The 22,846-nt window shown below is 35.5% G+C and overlaps 1 protein-coding gene across 1 annotated transcript in view; it reads right to left on the bottom strand.

The window, feature by feature from the left end:
* LOC148942887 (S-adenosylhomocysteine hydrolase-like protein 1) overlaps positions 1 to 22,846 on the bottom strand; it is a 159,830-nt gene that overhangs the window by 68,555 nt on the left and 68,429 nt on the right. Inside the window, 2 exon segments of the mRNA XM_089102386.1 lie at positions 15,161 to 15,261; positions 19,448 to 19,597. Coding sequence (XP_088958512.1) covers positions 15,161 to 15,261; positions 19,448 to 19,597 — 251 coding nt within the window.

The raw sequence follows: 22,846 nt of genomic DNA, 5'->3' as shown, positions 1-22,846 counted from the left end.
CGAAAAATGTGGTTCAATACCGCTTTCTAGGTCTATAATGAAAGAATGGTTGAGGTGGTTAGGGCATGTTGTGCGGAGGAAGGATGACAGATTGCCGAAGATTGTTCTTTTCGGCCAACCATCTAGGGCTAAACGGAAAGCAGGTCGTCCCCGTCTGGGGTGGGAGGACGTCATAAGAAAGATTTAACGTACCTGGGGCCGTCGTCGGCGGGTGTAAAAAGTGAGTCGGTTAAGAGAGTGGTGTTGCGGAGGCGCGTGAGGAGACGTGGGTTGATCGAGGTGTGTGGTGTCTGAAAAATCTGAGTTATGTGGGTTGGTGGGCTCTTTATGGACGGTATGTGTGGTCGCTATTAGTATTTAATAGTTATTTCTTGTCTGAAACATCTTAGTTTGAGTGTGTGGATTGCTACTGTTGACTTTTCTGAGCTGGATTTCTGAGCCTGTCATAAGTGTTTGTTGTCTGAAACATATAGTTGGGGATGACTTATATGCTATTTTTGTCTTTTATGAGCTTGGTTTCTTAGCCGTTCATAGATGAGTGCTTTCTGAAACCTCTGATTTGGGAGATGCAAGTTGCTATTTCAGTCTTTTCATACACTGATTTCTTAGTCTTTCTTAGGTGTGTGATGTCTGAAACCTCTGATTTGGGGGTGTGTGGGCTGATATTTTTTGACTTTTCTGAGCAGGATTTCATAGCCATTCGTAGGTGTGTGTTGACTGAAACCTATGATTTGGGATGGTTAATTTGCTAATTTTGACTTTTCTAAGCTAGATTTCTTAGCCTTTCATAGGTGTGTCCTTTCAGAAAATTATGATTTGGGAAGCACACAAAAACTTACACATGCACACGAAAACTTACATGCGCACAAAAACTTAAATGCACACAAAAACTTACACACACACACACAAAACTTACACACACAAACACACCAAAACTCACACACACACGCCAAAACATACACACACACAAAAAATTAAACACACATACACACACACACACACACAAAAACTTACAAATTAACACAAAAAAACTAACACACACAAGCACAAAATCATACACAAACACAATCTAAAAAATTAAAAATACACAAAAGAAAACTTACACACACACCCAAAAACTTACACACACACACAAACTTACACATGCACACGAAAACTTACACACACACACACGCGAAAACTTACACACACACGCAAAAACTAACACACACACATACACAAACAAAATAAAAAACATACAAACACACACACACAAACACAAACAAAAAAAAATACACATTCACACTAAAACTTACATTCAAACAAAAACTTACATTCACACAAAAAATTACACACACACAAACACACACACACACAAAACTTACACACACACACACACACGAAAACTCACACACACACACGCCAAAACAAACACACACACAAAAACAAACACACACAAAAAAACAAACACACAAAAACAAATAAGCACACGAACACAAAAACCTACATATTCACACGAAAACTTACATTCACATAAAAACTAACATTCACACAAAAACTTACACACACGCGCAAAAAATTACACTCACACACAAAAAATAACACACACACACGAAAACTTACACACACACACACACAAAAAATAACATACACACGCCAAAACTTACACACACACAAAAACTTACACACACACACACACACACACACAGACACACACATATATACACACACACAAAAACACACACAAACACACACACAGAAACAAACACACACACAAAAACAAACATACACTAATACACACACACAGACTTATACACAAACACACACACACACACACACACACACGCACTCACACACATACAAACATACACACAGACAGACACACACACAAACACACACACATACACACACACACATACACACACACATACACACACATATAAACAAACACATATAAACAAAAAATTAAACACAGACAGACACACACACATAAAGACAAAGATACACACACACACATGTTCTCCCTTATTCACACACACACACATACACACACACACAGACAGACACACACAAGCAAATAAACACATACGCATGCACACAAACCCATACAAACACAAAAACACACAAATACACACAAAAATACAAACACACACATACACACACACATGAATACACACATACACACACACACACATACACACACACATACACACAAACAGACACACACACATACACACACACATACACACCCACACGTTATGTTAAGTTAGGTTAGGTTATCCAATGTACGCTTCACTTAGGTTAGCTTAGGTTAGGCGAGAGACAGGCGAAAAGTTAGGTGTATGATTAGGTTAGGTTAGGTTAGGTTAGGCTAGGTTAGGTTAAGGTAGGTTAGGCTAGGTTGGCCTACGTACGCGCGCGTACGTAGGCTAACCTAGCCTAACCTAACTTAACCTAACCTAGCCTAATCTAACCTAACCTAACCTAATCATACACCTAACTTTTTGCCTGTCTCTCACCTAACCTAAGCTAACCTAAGTGAAGCGTACGTAGGCTAACCTAACCTAGTCTAATCTAACCTAACTGAATCTAGTCTAACCTAACCATACTCACCGGAAAAGGTTAGGTTAACTTATCATGAGCACTCATGATAAGCACATGTGTGTACATGTGTATACATGTGTGTACATGTGACAAGGTAAACCTCAAACATACACTAGTGAAATATTCCAAAACTTGCAATTCAACTATATAAAATAAAAAATAAAATTGAAACTACAAGAATAATAAAATGTTACACGGAAAACAAAACCAACAAACAACTGAAAAATTCAAAAACTGGCATTTAAAAGAAATAAATTCACAATGAACTTTGAAAAATCAAGAAAATGTAACTGTGACATGGTAAACGACAACCAAACACTACTGAAATACTCCAACTCTTGCATTTCAACGAAATAAATTCAACATGACTTTGAAAAATCAAGAAAATGTAACTGTGACAAGGTAAACCATAACCAAACACTACTTAAATATTCCAACTCTTGCACTTCAACGAAAGAAATTCAAAATGAACTTTGAAAAATCAAGAAAATGTAAATGTGACAAGGTAAACCATAACCAAACACTACTGAAATATTCCATCTCCTGCTTTTCAACGAAAGAAATTCAAATGAGCTTTGAAAAATCAAGAAAATGTAAGTGTGACAAGGTAAACCATAAGCAAACACTACTGAAATATTCCAACTCTTGCTTTTCAACGAAAGAAATTCAAAATGAGCTGTGAAAAATCAAGAAAATGTAACTGTGACAAGGTAAACCACGACAAAACACTACTGAAATATTACAACTCTTGCATTTCAAAGAAAGAAATTCAAAATGAACTTTGAAAAATCAAGAAACTGTAACTTTGACATGGTAAATCACGACCAAACACTTCTGAAATAATCCAACTCGTGCATTTCAATGAAAGAAATTCAAAATGAACTTTGAAAAATCAAGAGAATGTAACTTTGACAATGTAAACCGTAACCATACACTTCTGAAATAATCCAATTCTTGCATTTCAACGAAAGAAATTAAAAATGAAATTTGAAAAAATCATGAAAATGTAACTGTGACAAGGTAAACCATAACCAGACACTACTGAAATATTCCAACTCTTGCATTTCAACGAAAGAAATTCAAATGAACTTTGAAAAAATCAAGAAAATGTAATTGTGACAAGGTAAACCACAAGAAAACACTACTGAAATATTCCAACTCTAGCTTTTCAACGAAAGAAATTCAAAATGAACTTGAAAAATCAAGAAAATGTAACTTTGACAAGTTAAATCACAACCAAACACTACTGAAATATTCCAACTCTTGCATTTCAACGAAAGAAATTCAAAATGAACTTTGAAAAATCAAGAAAATGTAACTTTGACAAGTTAAACCACAACCACACACTACTGAAATAATCCAACTCTTGCATTTCAACGATAGAAATTCAAAATGAACTTTGAAAAATCAAGAAAATGTAACTGTGACAAGTAAAACCACAACCAAACTCTACTGAAATATTCCAACTCTTGAATTTCAAAGAAAGAAATTCAAAATGAACTTTGAAAAATCAAGAATATGTATCTGTGACATGGTAAACCACGACCAAACACTACTGAAATATTCCAACTCGTTCATTACAATTAAAGAAATTAAAAAAGAAATATGTAAAATCTATAAATTTTATCAGTGAAAAGTAAAAAATAACAAAACAAATAATTAAAAATAAACCAAAAATAATGTCAAATAACTACATTAAAAATTAGCTTTGAAAAATCAAGAAAATGTAACTGTGACAAGTTAAACCACAACCAAACAGGACTGAAATATTCCAACTCTTGCATTTCAAAGAAAGAAATTCAAAATGAACTTTGAAAAATCAAGAAAATGTAACTGTGACAGGGTAAAGCACAACCAAACACTACTGAAATATTCCAACTCTTGCATTTCAATGAAAGAAATTCAAAATAAACTTTGAGAAATCAAGAAAATGTAACTGTGACAAGGTATACTATAGCCAAACACTACTGAAATATTCTAACTCTTGCATTTCAATGAAAGAAATTCAAAATGAACATTGAAAAATCAGGAAAATGTGACTGTGACAAGGTATACCATAACCATACACTACTAAAATATTCTAACTCTTGCATTTCAACGAAAGAAATTCAAAATGAACTTTGAAAAATCAAGAAAATGTAACTGTGAAAAGGTAAACAACAACAAAAAACTAAAGAAATATTCAAACTCTTTAATTTATAATAAATAAAATAAATATGAAAATATAATAATAATGAATTTTTAAATGTGAAAGTGTAAAAAAAAACCATCAAAACAATAAAAAGAAAACATATATCAATTAAACTAAATAAATTCTAATTTATATTTTAAAAAAATATAATTTGTAACTGTTAACATTTATACCTCAACCAAAAACAACTTAATTATTCCAACTCTTGAATTTAAAGTAAATAAATTAAAATGAACTTTAAAAAATCACGAAACTGTAACTGTGACAAGGTAAACCACGACCAAACACTACTGAAATATTCCAACTCTTGCTTTTCAATGAAAGAAATTCGAAATGAGCTTTGAAAAAATCAAGAAAATGTAACTGTGACAAGGTAAACCACGACCAAACACTACTGAAATATTCCAACTCTTGCATTTCAACGAAAGAAATTCAAATGAACTTTGAAAAATCACGAAAATGTAACTGTGACAAGGTAAACCACGAAAAAACACTACTTAAATATTCCAAATCTTCAATTAAAACGAAATAAATTAAAAATTAACAATGAAAAATCAAGAAAATGTAACTGTGACAGGGTAAACTACAATAACACACTACTGAAATATTCCAACTCTTGTATTTCAACGAAAGAAATTCAAAATGAACTTTGAAAAATCAAGAAAATGTAATTGTGACAATGGAAACCACAACCAAACACTTTTGAAATATTACAACTCTTTTATTTCAATGAAAGAAATTCAAAATGAACTTTGAAAAATCAAGAAAATGTAACTGTGACAGGGTAAACCACAAGCAAACACTACTGACATATTTAAGCTTTTGCATTTAAACGAAAAAAATAAAAATGAACTTTTTAAATTAAAGGAAAATTAAAAGTTAAAAGGTAAAACACAAGCAAACACTACTGAAATATTCCAGCTCTTGCTTTTTGAAAAATCAAGAAAATGTAACTGTGACAAGGTAAACCACACCCAAACACTTCTGAAATATTCCAACTCTTGCATTTCAACGAAAGAAATTCAAAATGAACATTCAAAAATCAAGAAAATGTAGCTTTGACAAGGTAAACCAGAACCAAACACTACTGAAATATTCCAACTCTTGCATTTCGACGAATGAAAATCAAAATGAACTTTGAAAAAGCAAGAAAATGTAACTGTGACAAGGTAAACCACAACCCAACGCGACTGAAATATTCCATCTCTTGCATTTCAACGAAAGAAATTCAAAATGAACTTTGAAAAATCAAGAAAAAGTAAAAATGATACGGTAAACAAAAATCAAAAACAAATGAAATATTCAAAATCTTGCATTTCAACGAAAGAAATTAAAAATGAACTTTGAATAATAAAGAAAATTTAACTTTGACAATTTAAACCACAACCAAACAATACTTAAATATTCCAACTCTTTCATTTCAACGAAAGAAATTCAAAATGAACTTTGAAAAATCATGAAAATGTAGCTATGACAAGGTAAATCACAACCAAACACTAGTGAAATATTCCAACTCTTGAATTTCGAAGAAAGAAATTCAAAAAGAACTTTGAATAATCAAGAAAATGTAACTGTGACAAGGTAAACCACAACCAAACACTACTGAAATATTCCAACTCTTGAATTTCAAAGAAAGAAATTAAAAATGAACTTTTAAAAATCAAGATAATGTAACTGTTACTAGGTAAACCACAACATCACACTACTGAAATATTACTACTCGTGCATTTCAAAGAAAGAAATTCAAAATGAACTTTGAATAATCAAGAAAATGTAGCTTTGACAAGGTAAACCACAACCAAACACTACTGAAATATTCCAACTCTTGCATTTCGAAGAAAGAAATTCAAAATTAACTTTGAAAAATTAAGAAAATGTAACTGTGACAATTTAAACCACAACCAAACTCTACTGAAATATTCCATCTCTTGCATTTCAACGAAAGAAATTCAAAATGAACTTTGAAAAATCAAGAAAATGTAACTATGATAAGGTAAACCACAATCAAACACTACTGAAATATTCCAACTCTTGCATTTCAACGAAAGAAATTCAAAATGAACTTTGAAGAATCATGAAAATGTAGCTATGACAAGGTAAACCACAACCAAACACTACTGAAATATTCCAACTCTTGCATTTCAACGAAAGAAATTCAAAATGAACTTTGAAGAATCAAGAAAATGTAGCTATGACAAGGTAAACCACAACCAAACACTACTGAAATATTTCAACTCGTTCATTTCAACGAATGAAATTCAAAAAGAACTTTGAATAATCAGGAAAATGTAGCTCTGACAAGGTAAAACACAAACAAACACTACTGAAATATTCCAACTCTTGAATTTCAACGAATGAAATTCAAAAATAACTTTTAAAAATCTAGAAAATGTAACTTTGACACGTTAAACCACAACCTCACACTACTGAAATATTCCAACTCTTGCTTTTCGACGAATGAAATTCAAAATTAACTTTGAAGAATTATGAAAATGTAACTGTGACAAGTTAAACCGCAACCACACGCTACTGAAATATTCCAACTCTTGCATTTCAATGAAATAAATTCAAAATAAACTTTGAAAAAATCAGGAAAATGTAACTGTGACATGGTAAACCACAACCAAACACTAGTTAAATATTCAAACTCTTGAATTTCAATTAAATAAATTCAAAATAAACTTTTAAAAATCAGGAAAATTTAAATGTGACATGGTAAACCACAACCAAACACTAGTGAAATATTCCAACTCTTGCATTTCAACGAAAGAAATTCAAAATGAACTTTTAAAATTAATTGAATGTAACTGTGACAAGGTAAACCTCAACCAAACACTACTGAAATATTCCAACTCTTGCATTTCAACGAAAGAAATTCAAAATGAACTTTGAAAAATTAAGAGAATGTAACTGTGACAAGGTAAACCACGACCACACACTACTGAAATATTCCAACTCTTGCATTTCATCGAAAGAAATTCAAAATGAACTTTGAAAAATCATGAAAATGTAACTGTGACAAGGTAAACTGCAACCAAACACTAGTGAAATATTCCAACTCTTGCATTTCAATGAAAGAAATTCAAAATGAACTTTGAAAAATTAAGTGAATGTAACTGTGACATGGTAAACCACAACCAAACACTAGTGAAATATTCCAACTCTTGCATTTCAAAGAAAGAAATTCAAAATTAACTTTGAAAAATTAATTGAATGTAACTGTGACATGGTAAACCTCAACAAACCACTTGTTAAATAGTACTACTAGTTCATTTCAACTTCAGTATTTCAAAATTATCTTTGAAAAATTAAGTAAATGTAACTGTGACAAGCTAAACCTCATCAAAACAATACTGAAATATTCCAACTCTTGCTTTTCAACGAAAGAAATTCAAAATGAACTTTGAAAAATCAAGAAAATGTAACTGTGACAAGTTAAACCACAACCGAACGCTACTGAAATATTCCAACTCTTGCATTTCAATGAAAGAAATTCAAAATGAACTTTGAAAAAATCAGACCTTTGGAGGGGGAGGGGGCGGGGGCATGGGGGTCGTTCTGTGTCTCAATGCACAAAAAAAGTATAAAAAAATGGGGAGGGAATGGGGGGGGGAGGAGAGGGGAGGAGGAGAAAGAGGGAGGAGGAGGAGGGAGGAGGTGGGAGGAGGTGGGATGAGGAGGAGGAGGGAGGAGGTGGGAGGAGGAGGAGGAGGGAGGAGGAGGAGGGAGGATGAGGAGGAGGGAGGAGGAGGAGGTGGGAGGAGGAGGGGGGCCGGGAGAGGGCCTTTGGGGCACAGGGAGGGCCTTTGGGGCACAGGGAGGGCCTTTGGGTGTCTGGGTGACATTTGGGGACCGGTGGATGGCCTTTGGGACCCCGTTGGTCCTTTGGGAGCTCGATGGGACTTTGGGTGGCACGGGGATGGCCGTTGTGGGTCTGGGGGGGCCCTTGGGGGTCCGGGGTCCCGTTGGGGGGTCGGGGGGCCCTTTGAGGCCCTGTGGTGGGTCTTTGTGGGTCTGTGGTGGGCGTTTGGGGGGTGGGGGCTCTAGGGGAGCTTGGGGGGCCTTTGAGTACCGGGGGCTTCCTTCGGGGTTGTGGGGGGGGATCGGAACCCTTTGTGGTTGGGGTAGAGGACCTCACAACACTGTTCAAATGGAACTTGTGTATTATAACGACCACACTCAAAACCTCTTCTAAAACCATTTCTAAAATCTTCTTTCAAAATGTCTCTAACGGTTTCGCCGAAATAATCCCATAAAATGGATAAAACCGTTTCGCCCAAATAATCCCTAAACGCAAATTCAGCGTGTTCCTTTGTTATTGGCATCTTTGTGCTAACGCATTTCAAATTAATAGGAAACCTTCTCGCACGCTAAAACAATTCATCGCTAAGATGTTTCTTGCCTAATTGTTTCCATGGCCTTTGGTTATTAATATCCTTTGGAGTTCGACCAGTAGAACTGTTCCCGAGGCAAAGACATTAATGACCTGGATCTATTCCTGGAGAAATGTTTCTATGCGAAAATTTTTAAAGTCTGACAGATGATGTCATTGATTGATTGATCTGTCAAGAAAGGGAAATTAATTTGTTGTTTCTAAGGGGAATTATTGATTCACGATAGGTGAATTGAGGTCGACAGCACAGGTGTTCTGACTCGTGACAGCACCACGTGGTTTATGGTTTTCCAAGTGAGAAAATTCCTGTTTTTTCATTCTCAGTGAGAAAACCGTTAAACAGACATGAATTGCTGTTGACATACATAAATGTGACAAAGTCCCTGTTTTTCAAATTCTCACTGACAAAAACCATTAAACATCCATGAAAACAGACATAAATGTGAGAAAATTCATGTTTTTCAAATTCTCACTGACAAAATCCATTAAACATCCATAATTTGATGTTGACATCCGAGAAAAACATCAAATAAATCGAACAACACACATAACCATCCATGAAAACAACCATACATGTGACAAAATTCCTGTTTTTCCAAGTGAGAAAATTCCTGTTTTTTCATTCTCACTGAGAAAACCATAAACCACGTGGTTCGTCCCGGAGTAGCACCCCCTCCTCTACTGTGATTTCACAAAAAAAAACTGAAACCCCTCGAAAATGGCGTCAAATCAAAATGAAAATTGTATTGCTGGAATCAGTATGGTTTAAAACCTTGTAAAGGGAAATTACAGTCCCCTTCCTTGAACAACAAGAAAAATAACTTTTTTTAATGGGTAACACTGATCTGTCTCCCGTTTTTTTTTTTTTTTTTTTTTTCTAGCAGGGCTAGGGGGTGGCCAGAACATCATAGAGAGAGGTATAATAGCTCCTTTGAACGAAAATTATATTTTTAGTACCCGTTTTAAGTGACCAAAAGGATTGGAGGGTACCTAGCCCCCCCCCCCCAGAGTCATCCAATCCCAACTTTGAGATAGCCATTTTGTTCAACCTAGTCCAAAGGTAGACTGTTTATGGTTTTGGTGATGATATGACCCTCCATAATCCCTGGGGAAAGGGCTGCACATTGTATCGGTATCGGACGTATTTATATTGCGCGCATCGGTATGAGCCTATTGTTATTGGGCGTATTGGTATTGCAGGTATCTCAACAGACTTTTAATAGCTCATATAAAAGATATTGCTCATATCTACGTCCAGTGGCACAATTTCGTCCAAATCCTGGAGGGGGGGGGCAAAGTTGGAGCCAATTTTCCAAAATCAAGTGAAATGATAGTGAAAACTGAAAAAATGAGCCATATATTACCATAGAGGCAAAGATATACTAAAGGAAACTGACCTGTTTTTATGGATACTTGAATTATGCAGGCTTATCAAAGTTTTGGCAAGATTTTTCACAGAAACTAAATTTCTGCTGGGATGGCAAAATGAGGTCGGGGGGGGGGGAGTGGGCAGACTTGGGTGTGGAGGAGGCAGTTGCCCCCTGCCCCATAACACATTACACCCCTTTCTACGTCCTTCCTATAAATTCTACCATAAGCTAGCTCCAAATGGCACTAAAAACGGCACTTTTGGTGCCATATCTCAAGTGGAAAAGCTTGGGCTAATGGGCTACCAGTACTTTTTAGAGTGAAGTTTAATGGCTCATTTGAAAGCTATTTATCATATCTAAGTGCTGTTTATCAATTCTACCATTCGTAAGTGTAATATAGCACTATAAACACTTTTGATGTCACTTCTTAAGTAGAAAAGCTTGGAAGTACAAAACGATATCATCATTGTAATAATTATGGTCCAAAAGCCTTAACCGGAGGTTTTTAAGAACACCTGCCGTATGTTCCTTCTCCAGTCCCCCTTAATAAGCAACGCAATTAAGGTACAACCACTAATACATCAATATAGATTATAAGAGGTGGTTCTGTTGGTAAAGCGTTCGACTTCGAATTAGAGTGGCTTGCACTCGACTGCTGCTTGCTTTTTTTTCTTTTTTTTCTTTCTTTTTTTTATGGTTTTCTCCCTTCTGTACTACCATTTTCAGATTATTTCACTGTTTTTGTAAATGTGATGCACAATTTTTTTTTTTTTTTCATATGTCCCAGGAAATTATTTGGTCAAGCATTTTGATTCAAAAGGGGATAGAAGTCATTCAGTCCATGGTTTGCAACGACATTCAGAGTAGATCACTAAATCTATACCTCAACGAGTGGCGTAATTTTGTTAAAATCCTGTGGAGTGGGGGAGGGGTCATCGTTGGAGCCAATTTTCCCAAATTAAGTGAAAATGATAGAGAAAACCGAAAAACGAGTAATAAAAAAGGTAAACATGGACTAAAGAAAAATGCCCTGTTTTAGTGAACGCTTGAATTATGCACGCTTATCTTAGTTTTGACAACATTTTTGGAGAAACTTAATTTCAGCTAGGAGGGAGGGGGAGGTAAACTGGGGTCTGGAGTAAAACTGAGGTCTGGGAGGGAAAGTTGACCCCTCTGCCCCATAGCAAATTACGCCCCTGACCCCAATCCCCTGCTACTTAGTGGTTGGAGAAGTGTAACCATGTGATTGTGGAACCACTCAAAGTTGTATATTAAAAGAAGGATTACTTATTGTTATACTTAATTATTCAAATTATTTACTTGACAATTCCACCGTAATATTTTCTCCATACGTAAGATTGTGCATCCAAAGAGGAAATAAGACAAATGAAAACAGTTCTTTAGGAAAATTCTTCCCAAAATTTTTGAAATGAAAACAAACTTCGTTTATAATACCATATATCTTACCTACACAAGAAGTTATCTTTTTTTGAAATTTCCATTAATTTCTGAGTAATGAGTGGCTTTTTATTTATAAGAGAGGGGTCAAATAAATCCTAAGTCCAAAGGCACATTTCTGTTGAGCTAGCAAAATTTTCCGCAAGTATGTCGATACATAAACCTGTCCGCTTAGTTAACCTTTTGTGTCGTAGCTACTCACCTGGAGTTTCTTTCTAAAATGCTACTAAATTTAATTTTTTTAAACAAAGGATTAAAGATCTATTTTTTCTTTTTTAATTTCTTTTTTACAAAAAGAAACAACACTATTTTTTGATTTTTTTTTTTCACTCTAAACTTATATTTTCCTTCAATTCTTGTAAGGCTCCTTAGTTCTACTCCTTAATAAGGGTTGAGCTGTCGTATCTCCCCTAGATTGGAGGTGATTAGAGATTATATAAAAAAAAATAGTCTTCAACTGAATCTAAGGACCAATATTAAAACCTAAAACGAACAGAAATTATTCCGTATAAATAAAAGAGGTCATAGCACTGTTGTTTCTAAATTAAATATTAATAAAAAAAAACGAGGATAGATTAATCTAAATTAACAAAGGTTTTCCGAGAGAAGTAAAGAGCAAAGTTGAAAGTTAAAGCGAATAAAAATTATTACTTCACAGCCTATCTAACATATATCAATAAAACTAATGCAAATAAATCAACTGGTGATATTTCCCTATAGGCCTATTTGTAACATTACAGAAAATTAGCACTTTACTGAAAAAGACAAAACAATATAGGAGTTTTGGTGCGGTAAAGATTGTTGCTTTATTTATTTTTTTCGTTCGAATTTGAGCTACTCCTCCGAAATTAGCTCACTTCAATGATTGACTTTCGCTCTGAATTTGAAAAGGGTATTCTATGATCGTTTTGCAGACAAGCACAAAGCGTCTGCAAACTCGCTTTAGACTTATTATCACAACTTAAAATACTTCGTTTTATAGAGAGAAATTGCTGAATTTGCAAAGTTCATATTACCGTTTATCTGTTCATCATTTCGATTAACGCTAGGTGAGACTAAGGTGTTACTTGAAAAGTTAGCCCATTGTTTTTCATGGAGTAATGTATTTAAATTTATTATGTTCTTGCCTAGATCTTGAAGATAATTTTAAGTGAACGCAGTAAGTTAGTGATGCCACAGCCGCTGTAGGACTATGAAAAGCGTTATAGATTCGTTTGTTGTTTTGAGGCTACGTATTTACTTTTGACTCTTAAATCAATATTCTTCTTTTTTATACTTGGCTTTTGTGTTTTCAGTAAAGAGCTAATTTTCTGTAATGTTACAAACATAGGGAAATATCACGAATTGATTTATTTGCATTAGTTTTGTTGATATATGTTAGATAGGCTGTGAAGTAATAATTTCTGTTTGTTTTAAGTTTCAACTTCGCTCTTTACTTCCGGCGGAAAAACTTTGTTTTTTTTTAATTAATACCAATCTATAGCACCTCAAACTATGCTTTCAAATTATGGGCCTCTTTCATTTGGTATGGACTCCAGTTCAATGGTTGGGCACAAAGATCGCCAACGCAAAGGTAACTTAGATTCTGAGACAAAATAATGAGGGTTCCAGATAATCTTGGGTTGATTCGATATCTTGTGATTTTTACCGAGATCCCACTAGACGCATTTGGGTAAAAATATTGTTATTCGGTACAAAACTAGGGTATAAAGCACTTAGTAGGGATACACACTCTTTGGTCACTTAAAATAGACACTAGATGAAAATTTCCCGTTCATAGAAGATCTCGCCAGCTTTTTCTGAACAACATTTTTAAAAGATCACCTCCAAAAAAAAATGAAAAAAAAAATCCGAGAGTGATCGTCGTATAACAGATCAAAGATGGAGGATTTTATTATTGAAAGAGGCAACAAAATAGCATAGGGTGCTAAGGTGAGGCGAATTCTTTGGCAAGATTGTTATTTAGATCTGATTACTTCTTTGAAGGAGTTTATCCCCTTTTAGGGAAACTAATCGGACTTTTCTTTATATACATTGCTTTTACCAGGTACAAAATACATTCTATTTTCAAAAGTAGATTAATGCTAAGCACGAGCCTCTTTGTCACTCCTTGGGTATACCTTCATAGAATTGAAAAACAGAGTACAAGAAAGAAACTTTTTGAATTGTTTTAGCACACCTCCAGAAGTTGAATCTTTGGTTACCTATGCCCTCATATCTGCAGACAAGAGGTGAGAGTTCTAAAGTAACTAGCAGCAACAGAGCTAGAACATTCAACAAAGCTTCCACAAGCCACATAACTCATAATAAAAAAAGAGGACTAGGAACACATTATTCTGAGGTGCAACAGCTTTAGAGGTGGAATACGTACGTATTTCTCATACAAAAAATACCTCCCCGACAATAAAGCATATTCATTTTGGATTTGAGGGCTTAGATGACAATATTCAGATCACAAATACCTTAATGAAGTTCCTTACAGACATTAGAAAAATAAATGACTATGAATTCGTCTTCCAACGTATTTTTGACGATTCTAAACGTGGAAAGACTTGTTTTTTTAGTGTGGCTGTGGTGTCAGCTTGATGTTGTTGGTATTTTTTCTGGGCCAACAAGCACATATCTGGGTCAGCAATTAATCAGGTAAGGCAACTCCAGTACATGAGGCACTGCATATAGCAGCTGTTGAAAATAATGTTTATTAGACGTATTTATTGCACGTCACAAACAAGTCACAGAAGAGTTTACCCTGCTCTAGACTTCTCTGTGTACAACGAATCTTTTTAATGCTGGAACTCCATACATACCAGAAACTGTATTGCTGCCGTTACTTCTAGATAATTACCGATAACTTCTTTGGTAAGCTGTTCTCAAAAGGAGGATCGACAAGGTAATGTATGTTGAATTACCTTTTATAAGCTTTATCTACATTGCCATACTGATATACCTTTGAGATAAGCTTAACAAACAGTTTTGGGCAATTATATTTTCGTGCATACATATAAAGACTGGTGACAACACTGGTATCTTGTAAGAATACAAAAAGGACACATGGGGGCGTAATCACTGGAACTGGAATAGCGTCACTCTTAGCGAGGTGTTCAGTAGACGAGTGTACCAAGACCAGATTTTAGGCACGATAAAAATAAACTGAAATAAACTTACCGCAGTTTGGGCATTTATGTGTGTACAGCCAACGACTTTGGCCCCTTTCAACGGCTTATCCAAGGTAGCTCTTTTTCTTAAAGCCATGATGCCTGGCATTTCTGAAAATACGCACACAGTAAATAAAAAAGTAGCACTTTAATTGTTAAAATACAAAGGCAGAAAATATATTACTATTGCGAAATAGCTTTAAAGTTTCTATTGTAATTGCGAATGTATTCAAAGGGAATCATCGTCATTTCCAAGTACAAAATCCTGCAAATCATTATGCACAAAGATCAAATCGTCAACATCTTAATAAGGTAGAACGCATCTTTCAAACAAGCAGAATGAATAGGAGCTACACCCTTCTACCAATTACAATAATATCTTACAATTAAGTACTCTTTAAAGATATTCACGCTATATGTCAAAGATTAACAGAACCAACTCTCATAATTGGAGATTTCAATTACCCTAACATAGATTGGGACCTTCCACACCTCCTAGAGCATAGCGGGTCACCCTCACAGAGGGAATTTCTGAAGATAGTGAACGATAATTACCTAGAACAGCTTATTAAAAAACCAACAAGAATCCGAGGAAGCGACAAGCCAACACTACTGGACCTAGTCCTATGCAGTAATACGGAACTAATAAAAGAACTTACTATAGGTCCTCCGGTTGGAAAATGGGACCAGAGGTGACAATTTACTTAGAGGTGATTATAAGTTGCGAAACTATGAGAAAAAAAGAGAGGTGGATGTATTCAAAAGATGATTACAATACCATGCGAACGGAGCTAGAAGTTTTCAACTGGACTGAAATGCTAAATAACACAGATCTAGTAGATGGCATGTACAGAAAGTTTGTATCCGTAATCATAGACCTCACAAAGAAGTATGTACCAATAGTGAAAATATTTAAACGACCGCCTCTAAAACGGGAGATCCTTGACCTAATAAAAATCAAGCGGCAAGCCTGGGAGACGCTCAAGCAGACTGATACCAAAAGTAATCGTAGAAATATCGCAGAATCGCCAACAAAGTCAGGAAAGCCACTAGACAAGAAGCAAGCGAAAAGGAGAGGAAAGTAGCCGAAAACTCAAAGATCAACCCCAAGGCGTTTTGGAACTTCCTGAACTCAAAAAGAAAAGAACAACCGGTTATTCCCAATCTTAGAACCTCAGAAACAAATTTAACAATCAGTGACCCAATAGCTAAAGCCAACCTACTAAATCAGCAGTTTTCCACAGCTTTCACAAAAGATAGCGACAAAGATGAAAGTCAAGAGGAATGTCAGCCACTAGACGCAGGCAAATTTGAAGAAATAGAACTGACAATACAAATGGTCTACAAAAAACTAAAAAATCTAAACCCTTACAAATCAGAAGGTCCAGATGGCCTACATCCTAGAGTGCTCAAAGAGCTGGCACAAGAAATTGCAGCGCCATTGCACTACATTTTTGTCAAGTCGCTACAAACAGGGAACCTGCCTGATACATGGAAGCAAGCAACAGTGATACCCCTCTTCAAAAAAGGAAACAAATCAGATCCAAGTAATTACAGACCTATCAGTTTAACCTGTATCACATTCAAAATACTAGAATCTTTACTCCACGATAATATATTACAGTACCTACTCGAAAGGAGCCTCATTTCACCCGCACAGTTTGGATTCCTCAAGAAAAGATCAGCAGAAAGCCAGCTACTTGTCGCTACAAACGCCTGGAGAAAATATATGGATAGTGAGATGCAGGTAGATATTTTATACTTAGATCTCAGAAAAGCCTTTGATAAAGTCTCACAAAGTCAACTTTTTTGAAAACTACTGTCTATTGGGGTTGGCGATACTATTCTAAAGTGGGTTCTCAACTTTCTGAAAGGAAGATCTCAGCAAGTAAGACTGGAGGGATATCTTAGCAGCAATGACACAAAAGTCACAAGTGGAGTGGTTCAAAGTAGTGTTCTAAGGCTTTTACTATTCAATATTTACATAAATGATCTCCCAAAAAACATAGATTCAGAGATAATGCTTTATGTAGATGACACAAAAATCTTTCGCGCAATAACAAGCTTTGAAGATACAGAAATACTACAGCAACACTTAAACAAAACAGCAGAATGGATAAAAAAATGGAGCATGGAAGTGAATACAGAAAAAAGGTGTCACATTCGGCTAGGCCCAAAACATATTTCTCGGCACTACTGCTTTGAAAGACAACAGATACCTATACAAGAAGAAGCTCGAGACCTGGGAGTGACAATAGACAGTGATATGACTTTCACCAAGCACTACGAGTCAATCATCTCTAAGTCATCACAAGTCTTGGGAATGATTCGAAGAAATTTCTCTCTTACTGACTCAACACTGTTTTCTATACTCTTCAAATCGTTAGTGAGACTAATGATCAAATATGGTCTTACAACAACCAGACCGTTTTTTCAAAAAGACAGGAATGCAATAGAAAAATCCAAAGGAGGACTACTTAATTCGTTCCATTACTTAGAGACTTGTCATACCAAGACAATTTGAAAAAACTGTCGCTCCCAAGCCTCTCATACCAATTTTTGAGAGGATATCTTATTGAAGTATACAAAATATGCAACAGATATTACGACAACATCCCTCCAGAAGAGATATTAACATTCAAGAATAATAACCTGAGAGGTCACGAGTTTAAGCAAACTGAAGAACGTTTCAGAAGAGATGTTGGGAGATAGGCATTCAGCAACCGCATTGTCTCCGAGTGGAATGCACTACCATCAGACACTGTTAACTCAGATTCAGTCAATGCATTTAAGAACAAGATTGACAAACATTATAGTGATAAAGCATTTGATTATTTAAATTTTCGTAGATAGAGGCGCAAGCCTGTTTTCGCAATATATTATTATTATTATTATTATAATATCGTGCAAACTGCCATTTCAGATGTACTATTCACATGACCTTAGGGTATTTGAATAATTATCATCCAAGTCCAAAATTCAAGGTACGAGTCATTACATTTCGGTGCCATTATCTTGATATTAGGAGGGCATAGACTCCAAGAGAATCCTTATTTTTATATTTACCGTATTTTTGTATAGCGATCTTGTAAATCACACTAGTTTTGCTTTTTTGACAAGACTTGGCCCATACTCACACCTCCCTCTGAACTAAATTAATGTAAACAAATGAATCGTACAACTGTCAAAATTATAAGGACAACTGCAGCTGCACAACCAATTGCAGCAACAATTTGTCCCGTCGTGCGTGCTTCACCTAGAGTAAGTTGAAACCAAAATAGCCTTTGCTTACCAAGAGCCTACTATTAAAATTTGCACTAATATTCCAAAGGTAAATAGCAAAGGGTTTTGATCCGTTTTAATCAAATAAAAGAGAAAATTTACCAAAAACCAATCACGACTGCTGCAAGCACACTTCGTATACTTAGGGTATATGTTCGCTCTGAAATAAGCAATTTTACAACAATCCTGCAGCTCTAAATTGTACAAAAAGGACAAGATATTTATATCACCGGATTCATTAGTCTTAGATCTATCCATTCACCGAGCCAGTATTATAATATTACTTAGAAATTTTCTAGGGGAAGATTCGAAACTTGCTAAGAAAAATAGGGATATTGTTCTTTTTTCAACAATTTTCAGCCTAAAAAAAATATACATAACAAATTTCAAAAATGCAATTCGGCAGATGGGTGTAGTTGAATGTCAGCTATAAAATGATATCAAAATTGCTTCTTTTTTTTCGTTGATACATGAAAACCATAGGAGAGCAGGAGAATAGCATACAAAAAATTACACAGGAAGCATAAACCTTAAACATTCTAAAAATCACTTTTCAAAAACCTCCGACGCAGCTTATTGTCAGTAGTTTCTAGTTGTAAGAAAAAACATGCAACAAACGAGCTTCCATTTCAAGTGATAGAGATACGCCTCATTTCATTCAAACAAATAAACACAGTTTATTTCATCTTTCAATCAAATTCCCCATCATACGAAGGGTGCGCGCGTCAAAATAGGGATTTGAATATTCAAATATACGGAGAAGGTATGAAGTTCAAAACAAACCCACTATGAAGCAGTAAAACTTAAACAGTTTCGCAAGATCGAATTTTAGTCTTCACAGAAATCAGATAAAAAAAAAACTTGAATTAGATACACCCTTTGGTCTTTGTCTAAAGAAAAAAGAATATGCTGCTGATTTGTTTGCCACATTGCTCTATCTTTTATGTAAGTTAAGGACACTGCAAACGCATAAATTTTTTTTGAAAAAATAACAATTTTAAGTAAAGTAGCATACCTTGCTCCGCAATTTCTATTTCTTTTCGTCCAACTGGTGCGAGTTGAATATTTTTGACACAAAAATCTGAGCTTCCCTTCGAGGTCTTCTGATCTTTTTCACGGGGTGGTACTTCATCTTCCTCATCAGAGCTGCTACCAGTGTACGAAGCTGAAATGAGACAAAATTACTTTGAGAATAATGATGTGGTGCATTGTTTGAACCGGTATACGCTTTCTACGTTAACAGAAATCACCTTGAGATATTGAATTGCTGTTACAATATTTCTTAAAGATTGCGTCCTCTTTTTATTTTTGCAGCATATGTAGAATATGCATTTATTCAAACAGATTCTTAGTTTGACCGTTGAAAGATGTCAATCTAATTTTGGTACAGTGAAGTTTTTCACTGTACCAAATTCAATCACTTATCCCGCGCTCAACGGGGCTTGCTGCAATCAATCGCAACACATTAATGAATGAACACAATTGTTGTGTTCTATTGAACACGGTTTGAACATCAAATGAATTTCTTTCAGAAAAAAATCTTGCACCCATAGAACCTTTGAAACTAACCAAAAATATCGTTAGCTTATTCTGACAGGTTAAAACGCAAAAAAAAAAATCTCTAGAAAAGAACGGGTCACAGTTTATTAACCTCTTAAGTGCAATAATCAAATAATTAATTGAAATAGGTTTCAATGATTACTTTTAATAATTACAATTGCCTACTGAAAGCTAAAAATTACCAAAAATCAATTGCAACAATCATATCAGGGACAGAGTTCATTTCTGGTGTTTGCATGTTTTTCGGCTCATGTTTTTCGGAAAAACATAAACGTTTTTCGGAAAAACAAACACATGTTTTTTGGAAAAGCAAACACATGTTTTTTGGAAAAGCAAACACATGTTTTTTGGCTCTAAATTCTCGTTATCTTATCCTTTGATTAACTTTGCATTAGAACGAACACGCGAGTAGTAAGGCATCAATTAGTTTCACCAGTGATTGCGTAATAAGCCTTACCACGGGCCAGGCATCTATATATTTGAACCCTACGCCTGAGGCATGGATATGTGTGTAGGTTTTCAATGCATTGGACGGTTACCAGGGTCATTTTCAAAGAGGTACCATTTCTATAGAAGGTATAGCAATTTGAAATATCATATGGAATTTGCTTGAAGCTATATACTTTGCGTACGCCTCCGTACCAAACAGGTTGTGTGTGTGTACTTTCAAGTAATTGGGTTACCAGGGTCATTTGCCTATTACAGTGAGCTCTACATGGCTTGGCAGACATGTTTTTTTTTATTATGACACCGATTTTTTGTGTGTCCATCGATTAGAGAAAGTTGGTGACTAGTCCAATATAATAACTTGATTGGACTCTTTGTCAAGAGGATTTGCGTAATTATGGGTAATTAAAGAATGAGATGCTTGCATCAACAATACAAAGAATAAGCTCAGATACTTAATAGATTTGACGTTTACAAGAGACATTGCTAGAAATTATTCAATATATTAATTGAAAATTAACTATATACTGAAATTGTGAATTGAAATAGCTTTACATCTACGATGTTATATTTATAATACATAATTAACTTTTTAAAAATATTGTCAATTTAAAAAGAAACGGCTGAAAAGTGTTTTGAGGGGGATGGGTTGCATAGAGGGGTGACTTGCACGAGGGTTCAGTTAAAGGGGATACAGTTGCACGGGGGTTTCAGTTATACACGGGTTCAGTTACAAGGGGATTCAGTTGCACGGGGGGTATCCCTTTTTTTTCCAAAATCGGGCTCCCTGTTTTCAAAATCTCTTTTTCTTCTGAGGCTTGGAGCATTTATGTCAACAATACAAAGAATAAGCTCAGATACTTAATAGATTTGACGTTTACAAGAGACATTGCTAGAAAGTATTCAATAGCTTAATTGAAAAGTAACGATAGAATGATATTGTGACTTAACCTAGCTTTACCTCGCCGATTTGATCTGTATAATACATAAGTAACGTTTGAAAAATATTGTCAATTTAAAAAGAAATGGCTGAAAAGTGTTTTGCGGGGGATGGGTTGCATCGAGGGATGACTTGCCCGCGGGGTCAGTTAACGGGAAGACAGTTGCACGGGGGGGTTTGGTTATACACGGGTTCAGTTACAAGGGGATTCAGTTGCACGGGGGGTATCCCTTTTTTCCAAAATCGGGCTCCCTGTTTTCAAAATCCCTTTTTCTTCTGAGGCTTGGAGCATTTGTGTCAACAATACAAAGAATAAGCTCAGATACTTAATAGATTTGACGTTTGTAAGAGACATTGCTAGAAAGTATTCAATAACTTAATTGAAAAGTAACGATAGAATGACATTGTGACTTGACCTAGCTTTACCTCGCCGATGTGATCTGTATAATACATAAGTAACGTTTGAAAAATATTGTCAATTTAAAAAGAAATGGCTGAAAAGTGTTTTGCGGGGAGCGGGGGGGCAGAGTGGAGGGCCGTGCCGGCGGGTACAGTGCCCGGGGCGCCAGGGGCCCGGGGGGGATCAGTTCGACCCGGGGACAGTGCCCCGGGGAGTCAGGGGCCTGGGGGGTCTCCCTTTTTTTTCAAAAATCGAGCTCCCTGTTTTCAAAATCTCTTTTTCTTCTGAGGCTTGGAGCATTTATGTCAACAATACAAAGAATAAGCTCAGATACTTAATAGATTTGACGTTTACAAGAGACATTGCTAGAAAGTATTCAATAGCTTAATTGAAAAGTAACGATAGAATGACATTGTGACTTGACCTAGCTTTACCTCGCCGATGTGACCTGTATAATACATAAGTAACGTTTGAAAAATATTGTCAATTTAAAAAGAAATGGCTGAAAAGTGTTTTGAGGGGGATGGGTTGCATAGAGGGGTGACTTGCACGAGGGTTCAGTTAAAGGGGATACAGTTGCACGGGGGTTTCGGTTATACACGGGTTCAGTTACAAGGGGATTCAGTTGCACGGGGGGTATCCCTTTTTTTCCAAAATCGGGCTCCCTGTTTTCAAAATCCCTTTTTCTTCTGAGGTTTTCTTCTGAGGCTTGGAGCATTTGGTGGCCAGATATTAAACGTAATGAAATTTAGTACGGAGGTTCAGTTGTACAGGGTTTCAGTTATACAGGGGTTCAGTTACATGGGGGTTCTTTGTGTTAAAAAAGTAGTTTTTGTATATTTTAAAAGAACTTTACGGGGATTGAGAGACTCAGATGCCTAATTCTGTATGATTTTTCTTTACTTGATGGCCATTAAAAACGAAATTTTTGTGTTAAATAAGTAGTTTTTGTATCTTTTAAACTATCTTGAAGGGGATTGAGAGACTCAGTTGACTAATTCAGTGTGATTTTTCTTTACTTGGTGGTCATTAAAAACGAAATATTTGTGTTAAATAATTAGTTTTTG

The sequence above is a fragment of the Artemia sp. Qi Xiang Cuo genome, chromosome 16 (assembly GCF_049724085.1).
Source record: "Artemia sp. Qi Xiang Cuo chromosome 16, ASM4972408v1, whole genome shotgun sequence".
Lineage (NCBI taxonomy): Eukaryota > Metazoa > Arthropoda > Branchiopoda > Anostraca > Artemiidae > Artemia > Artemia sp. Qi Xiang Cuo.
This window is presented reverse-complemented; position numbering and strand designations above follow the sequence as displayed.